The sequence below is a fragment of the Myripristis murdjan genome, chromosome 20 (genome assembly GCF_902150065.1).
Source record: "Myripristis murdjan chromosome 20, fMyrMur1.1, whole genome shotgun sequence".
NCBI lineage: Eukaryota > Metazoa > Chordata > Actinopteri > Holocentriformes > Holocentridae > Myripristis > Myripristis murdjan.
The window spans coordinates 14,336,887-14,352,175 of record NC_043999.1 but is presented as its reverse complement, the minus strand read 5'-3'; the positions used below and the strand labels follow the sequence as shown (position 1 = coordinate 14,352,175).

Here is a 15,289-nt window from a genome sequence, read left to right as displayed (position 1 = left end):
TGACATAATGGAACAACAAACATGCACACAGATATTGGAAACAGTATTTAGTTTTTGTAGTGGCAGCAAAGCTTTGGAAAAATTATCCCTCTGTGATTATTTAGCCACTAACTCCTTCTGGTTACACTTATGTTTTATAGTCATTCTAACTGTATATTTTCCAAAAATATATATATATTTGTTTGCATTGCACAGTTGATATAGATCTTTAAACTGAAGCTCCTAGAAATGTTCTACAGCAACAAGTACCACCCAGATTAGGGTGATTCAGAAATGTCTTAACCTCCACAACTTCCTTCCGCCCACCAAGCTACTCCCCCAGCCCAGCCTATCAGAAGTGAACCCTGCTCCACCACCTAGGAGGGAGACACAAGCCCCTCAGTCAGCCTCGAAGCCCCCGTTGGTGGCTCCCTGGCGCTCACTCTTTTTCCGGCGCTTGGACAAGATCCTTTGGAGCAAGCCTGGGGATCTGTGTGTTTGGGGCTGCGGCTGGGAGACCGGGGGCACAGGCACAGGGATCTGGGGCCTCATCACCAGGAAGAGGCCCTCCCTCTCCCTCTGGCCCCCATCCAGGCCCGCTCCTCCTCCTCCTCCTCCTCTGCTCCCCCTCCCAAAGGCCTGCAGCCTGTGTCCACTGGGGGACAAAGAGGAAATAACAAACACAAAGGCCCTGTTTATTCCTCATGACCCAAATTCCACCGCAAGCAGACAAGACAAGCACGGAGCTGTACAGAGGGCTCTGTGTGGTGGGTGTGCATGCGTGTGTGTGTGTGTGTGTGTGTGTGTGTGTGTGTGTGTGTGTGTGTGTGTGTGTGTGAGACTGTCAAGTATAAACACCCACCCCTTTTGCGTGATATCTGCAGTGCCGAGAGAGATAACCCATCATACATGTGAAGAATTAAACTGTATTACTATGTTTCATATTAAATTATAGTTGACATTATATCATCAAAGTGTTAGAATGAAATTTTAACTGTGCCATCATACATCCCAATATTCTTTTAGAGGGAAAACTAGATTTCCTTTCCTTCCCTTTTCGTGAGTGTCATCCCCCATCTCTCACCCACCCCCTTGGTCCTGGGTGATGTGAGTGAGATGCAGCGCAGTGAGAAAGGATTGATCTGCGTGTGCGTGCATGTGTGTGTTGGGGGGGGGGTAGTAATCTGTGTGCTTTGTCAACTAATGAGGGACGAGAGGGGCCACCTGTTCAGGGGCGCTGGATGGGCGGAGCAGAGTGGGATGGGGATTTGGGGACTGGGGGGTGTGGGGCTCTGGTGGCGGAACAGCTGCTGTGTGGTGTGTGTGCATGCACTTGTTGAGGGGGAAGTGTGCATTTGTGTGTGAGTGTGTGAGCTATATGAGTACTTTTTTATGTACTGACAGCACTCACCTTCCACATCTACCACCTGAAACACTGTCCCGGGGCGAGCTTCTCAGAGATAACATCCTCCTCAGGTCTTTGGCAGGCACGTTCCCCTGAGAACAGAGACAATCTGGTTGGAGTTACCGCTGCTGTCCTGCTCTCCTGATGTCCTGCACTGACCTGCACACTGTCTCTGGCAACTGTAGTAACTCTTCTCTAAGTCTACACAACTTTGCCTTTTCCCCTAAAAGGACACTGAGCACTCCAAGCCCCTCTTTTATCTTTATCTTTTCAGAGACAGTAGAGTGCTGAGAGGGTTATGAAACAAGAAAACACAAGAAAAAAAGTTTATGGTGGCATTTGATCCTTGGATTGAACATGTGCGGCCAGAGGCAGCGCTCTTAAATACAGCTAATCTCTGGACTTCATCCTCTCCTTAGACCGAAATAGAAGTGTCAAAAAGAGGGAGGCAGAGCATCCAAAACTTAAAAGAAAAGGAAAAGAGTCTAAACTTAAGTTGGAAATTAATGTTTCTCAAGTTTTGGATGTGCTGCCGATGTGCTGTGTCCCTCTTTTTTTTTTTTAACAACTTCTACTGGATGTTTTCTGGTTCAGCACCCCCTCTTCAAAGAATCCCATAGTTGATGTTCATTTCATCCTCTTACACAAAACAAATAAAAGTGTATAATAAAATATTATTTTCTTTGTATCATATTAAGATTCTATGTAAGATCTCTTAATATAAAAAAACACATAATTGAAAACATGACCAAACTTTGAATCACAAAAAAAAACAAAAAAACATTAAAGTTAACATCAAAGAGAAAGGTGTGATTATTCTGGCTCTTCTTTCAAAAGTGGCTTTGCTTTGACTTCAGACTGTTACTATTATGGGCTATAATAAGCCATTGTGGAGGGATGAATTGCCAAAACTGACATCTTTGAAACAGCATCAAACTGTAAAATGGAATAAAAGACTAGAATAGAATAGAAGTGTTAGAGAATGTAATCTGCAGTCAGCAACAACAGCCAGTCCACTGGGCCCTGTAATGCTGCAGAGTTGAGCACAGGCAGCCAACTAACCTGGCCCAGCTCCATCACACAGGAGGCGGGGAAGTAGCCCTGCTGGCCGTCCTGCAGCCGCCCAAACCACCTCTCCTCCTCATGCTTGGACAGCACCAGAATGACGTCACCCTGGCACAGCTCCAGCTCATCTGGCCAGTGCGGCTTGTAGCTGTGCGCCACTACCATCTACAGGACAGAAAGAGAATTACAGCTTGATCACTGTGCACAGTAAATCCATTTTTTACTCACATTCTGTTTCTCAAATTGCAGAGTGTACTGTAAAATATCACACTAACTTTTAAACGAGTGTGCTTTGTTACATTATTTTCTCAGTTGTGATAATGTGACAGCCTGCTTCCACATCCTTTCTACTGTTTACTCACACTTACAGAGTGAATGGAAAGGATTACATATTCTGAGACTCAGAGATTACCTGCTGTGCACTTCAGCAGATATCCTAAATCTGGGTTTGCTCTACATTTTCTTTTCCTCCTAAATATGGTTCATGTTTGTTCTAGGAATTAGGTGAATTAAACACAATTAAACATAACAAGGGAAACAGTTGGAGCTTTGACAGTACCAGTGTACAGTCAAACTATGAACTATTATTAAGAAAAATAGAATTTAAAATTATGAAATTTGGGATTTTGCTTTCTTTTTCTGTTGCCAAAAAACAAGGGTCTGCATTAACAACCGATGGAATGGAACAAAATCCAGCTGTCTATCATTGCATTGTATTTTAGATAGATATTAAAATCAAGAGTAAATTTTAACTTGCCTTTTCAGCTGCTGCTCTGTATCGAATCCTCCCTGTTAACCATTGAGAGTTGAGATGAATCAGCAAAAAGTCAAATCACAAAGGTTATTTTTGTGCTTGTCATAACAACTGCAAGCGCAACGCATGATAAACCCCTTGTCACTGTTTGTCAAAACACCCCATTACAGCACTGCCATAATGCAGCTTAATACAAATGGATTGGTGTCTCTGGAACCTTGACCTTGGACTGCAAATCAACAGATCATCTTCCCCCATTGCAAGTTAATCATCTGAACATGTATATGCCATTTTGTCATCAGAAACAGATTAAATAACATGTTGCTCCCTCAGCCATGCGCTATATTTCACTGCACGCAGATGATTGCACTCACCTTGTGGAGCAAGGACAGTGGTGAAGACCTCAAAGTGCTCATTGCTCTGCACGTAGACACGCTGCATCTTGAAGATCTGACTGGCACTCGCGCACTGACTGAGGCTCCTGCACTCTCTCTGCATTAGCTTTAAATAAATGCAGCTGACTAAGCCACTGCAGCACAGACGAGCTGGACACAAGCACAAACACAGGCATCATACTTAAGATACGATCAATAGACACACAAGCATGTATTCCCAGTGCATGGGCCCACATGGCAATCAAATGCACACAACACTGGCTAGATTATGTAAAAAAAAAAAAAAAAGGTTTTGAATAAACTTAAAATTTTCTTTATTTCCAAAAATACATCACCTGAAAAATACCCTTGATACACTCTAGTAATGAATGTATTAACACTCTTATTGTTGTTGATGAAGTCTTTCATCTTTTAAAAATCATGCTTGACCCCCTCATCCTCATGCCTATTGTTCTTTGTCCATCTGGTAAGAGGCGAGAGGTCGGGAGGCTGCAGCCACTGCCCGCCTAACAAAGATGAGAATTCATAATTTTACCTTGTCAGAGTGCATGATTGATTTAGTGTATTCACCGTGTCCCCTTTTCCAGTAGGCAGGGTACGACGGGACAAAGATGAATGGGCTTGGCGCTGAGTGGCGGACTGACCAACAGATGGTGATTGGACCCCCTCACCCCCCCTCCTGTGCAATAGAGCTTGGCTGTGAGCTTGTGTCAGCACTCAAAACGCATCCATCAACAACTTGAGAGATTAAAGTGTGACAGTCATATCCTAGTATTGGAAGTGTCCTGCAAGCATTAACTATTATGCAAAATGTTATTTAATGGGTATGCTGGACTTGCAGCATGGCATTCACTCTCTTACCTATTAAGACTGAATAGGAAAGATGCATGGGCTGTAATTTTCCTCATTTACAGTCAATGTAAACAGGAAACCGGGTTGAAATCCTATGAGAGTCATGGGATTAGCCTAACCAACAGTCACACAGTCTGAAAGAGTAAATACTTGTAAATGGATGACACCACTTATCTCATTGACTTTAGTGTCTTTAGTGTCTCATTGCCTTTAGTAGTCTTGTATAAGTATTAAGCTAGATTGAACTGCATCCCCTCACTCTGAAACCTCTAATTATCAGATATTCAGCATTTTAATTCCTCTTAATTCCTCTAGAGAAGGAAAACTGCCCTTTCACATCAACCCAAGCAAATGCTCAGTAAAATGCTGTTTGTTTTGTCCCAATGAAGATGAGGCCTCTACCTTTATAAGATACACACAACTCTCACCTCCCTTCATTCAGTGCGGTGTCTCCTGTCTAGACGGCAAGGCCACAGCAAAGCCTTTACGTAACCAAAACCACAGCTAAGCTGATTAGATAACTTCACTAATGGTTTACTTCTAGGAGTCAGAAACCTAGACACCAGAAACTGCTTTCAGCCGTGTGTTAACACAGCTCAGAAGTTACTAAAATTAAGCTGAAACACATCAACAGGATTTTGCATCTTGTGCATCCCATAATAACTCGTTAATGCAGGCTATCATGAAAAACATTCAACCCTCACACTGCACTGTGATGTATTTTATTCTGCAAGTGTACAATGATGCTTAAACTATTGCTGAATTATAAAAAAAAAAAAAAAAAAACAATTACAGATGTGTTTCTTAATTGCTCAATAGCTCCATTTAAACAGTGTGATTCATCATAAGGTCTTCCATAGCAGAGGCGACTGTATGAATTCTGCAGTCGATCAGAGATAAAAGGAAACAACCATCTGATTCAGATTTTAATTTGGGCTGCAACACCCATCATAATGTTTATCATTAACATTACACCACAAATAAAGAATGTTAATTGGCCTTCATCAGCACTGGGGCCAATATTTACAGTCACAAATTTCAAGTCCCTCCTTGCATACAGTGAAAATATACACTGACAACACTGACAGCCGCATCACAGTTCGTCTCTCCATGGGCGAAAACAGAGAGTCATTCACTTTGCATGTGTCCAGTTCAATGCTTTGATGACAAGGCACTTGTAGATGTAGAGGCAGGATGATGGGAATTTTGAATCCTCAGCGCTTCCCAGGCTTGGAGCGCTTCTTTCCTCCTCCTCCTCCTCCTCCTCCACCGCCTCTTCCTCCTCCTCCTCCTCCTCCACCACCACCAGCAGCTTTACCACCTTTACCTTTCCCTTTCCCACCCTTTCCTTTTCCCGAGAAGCCGCCCTTCCTTCCTTTCTTCCCTGCACCCTTTTTGAACCTGGCTGCAGCCTGCTCCCTGTCCTCCTCTCTCATCTGCTTGTTGACAGCCTTGGTGATGTCGATCTTGGGCCTCTTGCTGTCCATGACGTTCAGGAGGTCCAGCTGCCTCTGCTTCTCACTGGAAAAGTCACCGATGAGGGGTTCAAACTTCCTCTTCTTGCCTGTGTTCCTGGGGGCTTTCTCCTTGGGCAGGCGGTCCTGGAATCTCCCCACTGACGCTGTGGAGGTTTTGGCGACACTCGCAGCTTTGGCCAGGTCAGATTTGGACTGCTGTGCCGTGGGAGTCAGCCCCACACCTGGCACCTTGACCTTCTGCGCCCTGGCGATGTTCCTCAATCTGTTCAGCTCATTCTTCGCCACTCTCTCCTTCTTGGCCTTGTTGCGTTTCTGAAACTGGTCCTCATTGGGGTCTGCGGTCTCGGGAACCTCGATGAGCCACTCTTTGGTGCCGTCGTTCACCCTCTTGTGGCCCCAGCGCCGCCTCCACTCCTTCGCGACATCATCCCAAACCAGGTTCGTCTTCTTCTTTTTCTGGATGCCCTTCAGCTTGGCGAACTCCTCCCATTTGGTCGGAGGTCTGGGCTTCGGAGGAGGCTTCTCCCTGGGCAGGGGGGTGGCCGGGTCGGGCAGCTTGGCCACTATCGCCTCCTCGATCCTCTCCGTGGGCTGTTTCCATATCTCGTTGATGAGGAGCTGCGTGTTGTCCCGGGCTAACGAGGCTAAAAACTCCTCTTTCTTCTGCTCCTTGAACTCGCGGGAGTCGACGCGGTTTTTGTCGCATGCCAGCAGGTTTCCAACGTCAAACTCCAGGTCGAGCTCCTTCTGGACGGCGATACTTTTGAGTTTTTCGGCCTCTTCTTGCTCGGCTTTAGCCAGCACCTCCTCTACACTGCACGCAGCCATGCTGGTGGATGTTAGCGTTCTCCCCACGTGTGAACTTGTCACGTGGTACGTAAAAAAAAAAGAGCACATGTTATTATTTCCGGGTTACTTGGTTGCATGTTGCGACCACAAGAGGGCAGTGTCGTCTCACTGCTTTTAAATGCCACACTGAAACGCTGAGATCATAACCTCTCTCTCTCTCTCTCTCTCTCTCTCTCTCTCTCTCTCTCTCTCTCTCTCTCTCTCTGTCTCTCTCTCTCTCTCTCTCTCTCTCTCTCTCTCTCTCTCTCTCTCTCTCTCTCTCTCTCTCTCAGTTTAATAAGAATTATTTGCACATAAGTTGAGAAACAATACAACCAAAACACTCTACAATAATTTAGGCTGAAGGAATAAACGGACTATGGTTACAGCTTTCACTTGTTAGTTTTTTTTTTCTGACACATTTTGCTGCCTCCATGTTTTTCTTCAAATATTGCATTTTAATTTGTTGGAAGTATCAAATCCTTTACATTTATATGTTATTTTAATAAAGAACTTAGTCCTTACCTCGGTATATTTGCAACAGTGGAGCAGGGACTGTTCCTCTATCTCTGGAGAATAGAATAATCCTGTATTTATGACTTCTTCTTCTTCTTCTTCTTCTTCTTCTTCTTCTTCTTCTTCTTATTATTATTATTACGAGTAGTATATGTTTTATGATAGACCACTCACTAACTTTATAGGGACTTTAGTTTATAGTAGGCTTATTTTCATCTGTCTGAATTTCTGTGTGGACTCAAAGCGGCTGAACTGCAATTTAAAGTTTCACTGTCACATTTGGACAGCCCTCTTAGGTGGAAGTAACTGCTTTGTTTTTTGTTTTGTTTTTTTTCATAAGGTTTGATGTTCACTGAAATAACAATATGATTTGTGCATTTTCCCTGTGTTTGTTTGCTTTAAGCTTCCACTTCCCTCCTTTGAACTGTTTCTGAATAGTTTCTTCCTCTGCTCCACTAATTGGGAGGAGGAGAAGTGGTGGGGGTGGGGGTGGAGGTGGTGGCGAGGGGGTGGGGGTCATTGCTTATTACTATTCACTTGTTCCTGGTGTTGCCCAAAGGTGCTGGTGTTATTATTTTGGGCTGCAGTAATTATATTCATTGCCAGACCTGCCATGTGAATGCTAACGCTCTGACAAGCAAGGAGATAAGGTCACAAGTGATGCTGTGTTTGGAGATGTGAGGAGGAAAACTATAATGAGAGGCCCAGAGCCCCGTATCCTGAATTAGAGTAGACTTTAAAGTCCCCTGTGACGTAGACGTGTGTTGTCTGAAATCAACAAGTAAGAACATACACATGCAGCAGACCAAAAATCAGACACACACACACACACTCGCAGTAAAAATCAGCCACTGGTTTCAGCAGTCCAGGCCTTCCATGTTCCTTTTTTTTTTTTTTTTTTTTTTTTTGCTGACTATTTTTTTTTTTTTTTTTTTTTTTTAAATAAAGTATGAATTCAGCCAGACAGGATTAGTTTTTCCTGGCATTTCTTTTATGCTAGGATACACAGCCCAGACTGGATTCAGCCCTCTGTGAGCTGAGAAAAGTCATTTCTATCCTGTGGCTCTGCATCACCACAGTTACAGGGTGATTTTTAAATGAGGTTTTCTTAAGGTGTTGTTCCCCTGCAAAAACCTTGTTAATTTTAACTTCAAATTAACAATATTCCTCTGTGGACTGAGGTAATATGACCTTTGGTGCTAAGGAAATTCCCCCAAATCACAAAAAATAACCAAAAGATGCATGATGGCCAAGTTAAAAATTAGGCTGTTTTCCTTAATTTCCTCAAAAGCTGACATTTTGGAGATACAGGGTTTTCCCCTGACAATAAGGACAGAAAAAAAGCCAGCAAATCTTGGCTATTGATCTTGGCTGTTGTTATTTTTCGTGCAAGAGCTCATTAAGAGTCATATGAAGAAAAAAATACTCACCAATGAAAAATATCTCTCCAGCAGAGTGAAAAACTAAATGGCTCAAGTCAAGGATATTGAGGTAATTACATAATTACCTCATACCTACTTACAGTGTGCGAGGTCAGAGATATCCAGTGTGGAGGGGATGACAGATATCTGACGTGAGATGTGATGAACACTTAAAGACCGATGCACCTTCATGTTTTAATGCATGCAAATATTTTGGAAATGGTTGCCTCAAAAGAGACAAAAAACTTATAACGGCATTATTAAATATGAGACAGACAGTGAACCACACAGACAACATATGACCAAATGCCAAGTGGTGATACACTTATAAACATATGTAATATGTAATGCAATGCAATATTTCATCTACACGAGTGCACGTATGCTGTATAAAACACTATAATATGTAGCATAAATGTGAGCAATTGTAGCTGCCTTAAATACCTACCGACTGGTGGCTCTTCAAATGAGCGCTGGCCACCATTTTCTATGAATCACAGCAATGAAAAAAAAAAAAAAGGACGTCCATTCATGCAAAAGCTAGCCAGAGGCTTTACACTTCTCTCCTCCTCTGCATGTTGACCTGTTAGCACCTGAGGAGACGGGAGGAGAGAGAGCGCTTGGGGGCCAGACAGGGAACAAGAGCAAAATATAGCAGCCAGACACAGGGGGAGGTAACTGAAATAACCTCATCAGCACCATCCTGGCATAAATCTAAAATGATTAGCTGTTGACAGAGTTTCCTTGTGTGAGTATTTATATTTATAGTTACTGTATTATTATATAAATTACTTTGACCCACTTGGCTGAAGGACCACTGAAGTTATTCTTTTACAAATGTTCTCTCTCTTTATGAATGCAATTTTTTTTAGTTTTTGTAACAATATAATATGTAATTTTGCTCTGCAACAGACCACAGGGCCATATCTGTTTTTCCAAAGTAGCAGTTTAAATGGCCTGCAGATGAAGGAGTTGCTGGAGGCGTACAGTGGGCTTCAATCTGGCCCTGCAACATGCAAAGGGCAACATACAGAGAAAATGTAGATCCATAATATAATAAATATCTCACAACAGAGCTGGCTGCTTCACGTGACAAGTTTTCCCAGAGAGGACTCAGAATATGAGTGATTGTCTGTTCAGGTTAAGCTGACTCTAGGCTGTATGAATTTTTTGATTGCTCATGCAAAACAAAACAAAAAACCTGCATGACTGAGGTGTTTGCTGATAGGTTTAGGCACTACTGTAGATTACATTTCCGTACTTCCTGAATTCCACAGCGAGGAGAACTGAGCGTCCCCTGCCAAACAGAGTTGAGTTGGCTGACAGTTGAGGTCAGAGCCTTTATTGATCTGCCTGTGGCCAGGACAGAAACACCATTTGGCCTTGTGTGATGCCTCACACACAGCTACCTGCTGCTTCCAAACTACTGCCTGCTCCACATGGCATCTCACGCCCCGAGAAGGACAAGCTACAAAATGCATCATCCATTTTTTGCTGGGAGAAGGGACACCAACAAGGGCTCGCTGAATCACGAGTCACATTGCTGCATCCCCTGTATTAATTTTAAATCTGGTGCACGCAACCAAACAAAGGCGCATAAGGTAATCCTGTGTTTGGCGCGCATACACACCTCTCCCTGTGGTGGGAGGTATTACCCCACTCTTTGGAGCCAGGACACAGTGGGTGTGTTGTAGCTGTATTGTTGGCAGGTGAGCAGGAAACACAGCCACAGTCGCCCGGAAGTGCACACCCTCTCCGGCCGGCCAGCAACACAAGTGAAGCAGTTCAGCTACTCGCCAAACCTGGCCTGGTTCCTAGAAACAACGCAGCATGGAGAGGAGAGTCCTTGAGATATCATTCCAAGCATGCACATTGTGTATATGTGTGTGTGTGTGAGTGTGTAAGAGAGGGAGAGAGCATACAAGTGAGAGTGTGATATGTGTGTGTCCATATGCGTGTGAGTGTTGCAGTGGCTCCATGCTGACTTTTGGAGGCAGACAGAGCTGGTTACTGCCTGGTGTCATGGCAGTTTACAGAGGTCATCCCTCAGTTTGGTATTCAGCAGCACGGCGAGGGCTTATCACATTGACATCATAGGGTACATCCTGTACTCTGTGAAGCCACAGCCTCCACCAAGTTGCCCTGCTTCCAACTTTGTAACAGAAAAATGATGCCCACAGGCTAGATTAGTGTTCCCTTAGTTGTTTGATTTAGGAACACTTTGGTCTCTGTGTCCGGCAAACGCATCATCAGAAATACAGGTACTTTTTTTTCTCTCTTTATTTTTTCTGTAAACGCAGGATTTTGGTCAATGAAACATGATGCATACCTGTCCAAGCTTAAAGTCAGCATAACGATCCACTGAGTTACAATCCAGAGTTATAGTATCCAGAGTTACAGTACACTCTTGTAATGTATTATGGCATTATGGTTCAATTTGTATTGTCACAGATCCCTCCAGTCTTTCCCATCATGGTTGAATCTCTACAGGGCTTCAGCAGTTGTGAAGTGTCTGTAAATAGTCTGTTGTCTTCGGCACCCCGAGGTGATGGTCTTTTTTCATATTCGTATAATCATATTCCACAGCACAAAGAGAGACAGAGAGAGAGAGAAAGAGAAAGAGCACCAACTTTTGCCAAACCTGTGCAGCATAATGTCATCCAGCCCCTTGAGTAGAGCCTGGAGAAATCCTCTTTGAAGCCTCTGTGCTGCTCCAATAATGAGGGGGCTGAACACTGGGCCCCTACGTGAGGGGCATTCAGGGCCCTTATTGATCCTCTGTTAATTAGTCTGTAGATGCACATTGGCGCATAATTAGACTGAGCTTAATGAATGCAGACAACTGGTAATAGCTTCAGGGAAATGCTCACTGCAGGAAAGATTTCGAATTTGATCAATCAGACATTGTTTTGGAGATACCACTCTTATGACAGGTGTACTGTATGCAAACAACAACTGAGCGAGTATGCATCATTTTCTGTCGAGGACAACGCTATAATTGAATGAGATCCTTTGGAGGTACATGATTGGTGTCTGTACGAGGATATGGGAAATAGAAACGCAGTAAACCACCATGATGACATACCCTTCACATTCCTCCCCAAAGACAAGAGCTAGTCAATTGCCAACTGATCTGATGGTGATGGACCATGGGGAATGGGAGAGAAAAACCAAGATGGAAAGACATCGTCTCACACAAAATCTGCATTCTGACAAGTGACAAATGGGCCTTTGGAGAGATGTACCAAATACATTATGGAGGTGCCACTGCCTCCCCGTGGGCTTTATCTTGGGCACCCACTGATGTTTCAAAGTAGCCATGGACGCCGCTGATGTCACTTACATGTGAAGAGCTGGAAAATCTCCATACGAGCCATCAATCAAATGCACAAAACAAAGGCGATAAATTCAACAGGGATTTACCTTTGTGGAGTCAAACACACATTTTATCTGTCTATTGAACTTCAAAATCATTTAATCATCTGTGAGCGGCGCTGGAAAAAGCATTGAGAGGGAGACACGGTCGGGATTTAAATGAAGTTGCCAGCCCAACAGATTCAAGTCAGTGTGTAGGGGTCACACTTAAAGGAACAGTTCTTCCAAAAAACTGTCAAAAGTTTGGCAGTTTTAGAAGACTTGGACCATGCTACAGGAGCTATAAGGAGAAATTTTGCAGGCTTTTTTTTTTTTTTTTTTTTGGACTTTTTGGATTGTTAAAAGCAGTATCCATTGACTTCAGCTGTTTTGGAAAAGGCTGCTGCAAGTTGAGGTACCTCCCTGTGTGTTGCATGGACAAAGACAATCTAGTGGTGGCTTTGACTGTCTAACATTTCGTATTTTGAACCTATCTGACTTTTATTATTTCCATGTACGGCCTGACAGTCTGTGGTTGCTTCTTTTACAGGTGACGTCCCTGCAGTGTATGTTCTCTCTACAATATGTGCAACACAAATCTTTGCAGCCTGATTAGGTTGAAATTCAAAGGCATGCACCTGGGAATAGCGACTCAGGTTTTGCGTCATTTCACAGGACCGACTCCCGCATCAGTCAATCTTTGTTGAGAGAGTCAGAGGAGTGATGCTCATTAGCAAAAGGGCAGAAGTCACCTTGCTCCAGCCTTCCTTCAGGCCACTGCTTCCTCTGCCATTTACTGCTAACAGAGAGTCAGTGTGCTGCTAGCATGCTAAACGCCCCCTGCATGGCCAGATTTATGTTAGCAGCAGGGAATTAGCAGAAGTACTATGCAGTCCAGGGATTTATCACAGCATCGGACAGACCTTTTATCCCGCTCTAATGACTGTGTCACATATTCCCTCAAAGTGGACCATGTCAGCCTCTCATTGCCTGCGTCTCCCAAAGTTGTCTTTGCACTCTCTGATCAATAGTATGCTGTGATTAAATGTTAGTCACGTGTTGTGCCACCCTTTGGCCTGATGCATGATGCAAGACTCACTAATTGCACGCTCCGCTCACCCAACTGTCTTCTCGCTCAACATGACAGACACTGAATTGCATCAAAATCCCAAGGGATGTTCCTGGGATATAAATAATATGGATCACATTCATCATTACAGGAACCCTCAAGCATCAGGATGCCTACTTTGATATGTAAATTTAATCCCTGCTTTCCCCCCATTGCCCTGGAGTTTGGGTAAAACAATTTCAAATAATATCATGACGCACTTCTGTTTCAGAATACTTAAATACAGACAATTTTGTAATCACATTTCATCTTAAATTTATTGCATCAGCATTAACATTTAAGGGTACTGCTATGCATTGAGTTAATAATTTCCACAGCCAAGTGAATCCATATGGTTGCCATTTTGCCGTGTTCATAGTGATGAAATATGAGTTTATTGTAAATGTTGAGGGTAATTCAGTTATGAATAATCTTAAAAAATGATCTCTATCTCAGACTGCCAACTTTCTAAGTGGTGTAATGAAGCTAATCACAGCTAATCACAGCAATTCCTCCTGAAGTTAGGTGGGAGGTGATGGTGGCAGGATGTTACCCCAGCTGCGCACTTGGCCCAGAATGGTCATTTTGGACTCACCAGGAAGTGAATGAAGCCTTCTTAGTATGAAGAATGCAAAACTGCCAGGGTCAAAATGAGAGAACTCAGTGAATCTAAAATTGGATTTTGTGTGGTAGCCATGAGTGCTAACCGTGAACTGGGGAAAAGGGAGAGGATAGGAATTTGGGTTAGAGGCAGCAGGGGCCTGATGTCTTTAAATAACTCCATTTTAATTTCCATTATGGCCATGCAGCTTAAACTACAGACATCATAAAGCGCGTTATGAGAATACCACACACACACACACACACACACTCATAGACATACACACAGTGGTGCTTTCTTTCTCTCTCTCTCTCTGACTCTCACTCTCATTCTTCAAACATCTACCTCAAAACTGAAACTAAATATCACCAGCTCTGTGCTAATCCTCAGGTTTATTTTTGGGGTTATTTATACGTTCTCTGAAGCAGAGATTTATGGATAAAATACACTCACACTGAGTGATGAGTTTAATTTGCTCATTGCCTCTGCACATGGTGTCAAATGAGAAAAATGCAGAGTGATACCCGGAAGGCCCCAACTCAACGTCAACACATCTATGCCCATATAAAACATGATGATTCAGTGTGAGATGATTGAGAGCAGATAATACCGGGCTAGATTCTTTTGTGATTTTATATGTACTGGTACAGGCAGAGAGGAAGGGTGCAACAAAGCAGCATCCTGAGTGTAATTGTCGTCCGACTTGCCTTGGGCGATACACAACCTACTTGTGTTGGGTTAGGCGCTTTTTCCTTCTGCCTTGTTTGAAAGTCATTGCCAACCCGAGTTAAACTAAGCTATGTCTGCCCCGAGGCTAAGTGTTAGTGAAATGTTATATCAGCCAACTCAATCAAGCAGATGGTTGCATACATTGTGGCTGGGCCCCTGTTTTCTGCTGGAGAAACACAAGCCCACAAATGCATACACATGCCGTGCGATGTACACATTTGTGCAGCGCCACATAAAATCACTTCTGCATAACGGTGAGCGATGGTTTCCAGCTCAGTGCCGAGAGAGTGATTGGTGTTGTACCAATATCCAAATCCCTCATCTAATTAATGTTTGCATAACTGTGCCTAATGTAATTCATGCTCGCCCTTGTTGAGAGGGGTCAAGGAGCGAGGGGAAGCCCACCTGAGTTGACAATCACCTGTGTGGGAGTTGCATGCACAGCCCAGTGAGCTGAACACATCAGGAGGGATTGAGAGAGAGAGAGAGAGAGAGAGAGAGAGAGAGAGAGAAAGAAACTCTAATTACAAAACACAGCTTGCAAACTTTGGTTACAGAGCGATTCACATGCACAGGTGTCCATAAACTAATCTAATTTAAAGTTCTTATTTAAAGTTCAGATTGATTATGGCCTATGGTTATGGTCAGTGAATGCTGGCTTTTCGAGCAAATGCAATTGTATTTTTTCTGTGTTAGTGAGCATACACATCTTTGCATTAAGGTGAATAAATGCAGGATTGTTGCAATTATGCTGTATTTTAACAATAAAGTGAAGCAGTGCCAAGTAATGAAATATATATTACT

General features: G+C 43.4%; 2 protein-coding genes across 2 annotated transcripts; both read right to left on the bottom strand.

Annotated features, from left to right (window-relative positions):
- Window positions 1–378: 378 nt before the first annotated feature.
- LOC115379236 (rho guanine nucleotide exchange factor 26-like) lies at window positions 379–3,948 on the bottom strand. The gene is made up of 6 exons (XM_030079958.1): window positions 3,934–3,948; window positions 3,578–3,748; window positions 3,207–3,238; window positions 2,447–2,614; window positions 1,391–1,476; window positions 379–634 (listed from the first exon to the last, which is right to left on the bottom strand). The coding sequence occupies exons 2-6, from the start codon at window positions 3,699–3,701 to the stop codon at window positions 379–381; spliced, it is 666 nt and encodes a 221-aa protein (XP_029935818.1). The 5' UTR covers window positions 3,702–3,748; window positions 3,934–3,948.
- A 1,415-nt stretch (window positions 3,949–5,363) lies between these two features.
- Window positions 5,364–6,798, bottom strand: rrs1 (ribosome biogenesis regulator 1 homolog). Its single transcript, XM_030079970.1, has one exon. It carries the CDS (start codon window positions 6,754–6,756, stop codon window positions 5,665–5,667), a length of 1,092 nt encoding a protein of 363 aa, XP_029935830.1. The 5' UTR covers window positions 6,757–6,798; the 3' UTR covers window positions 5,364–5,664.
- Window positions 6,799–15,289: the final 8,491 nt, after the last annotated feature.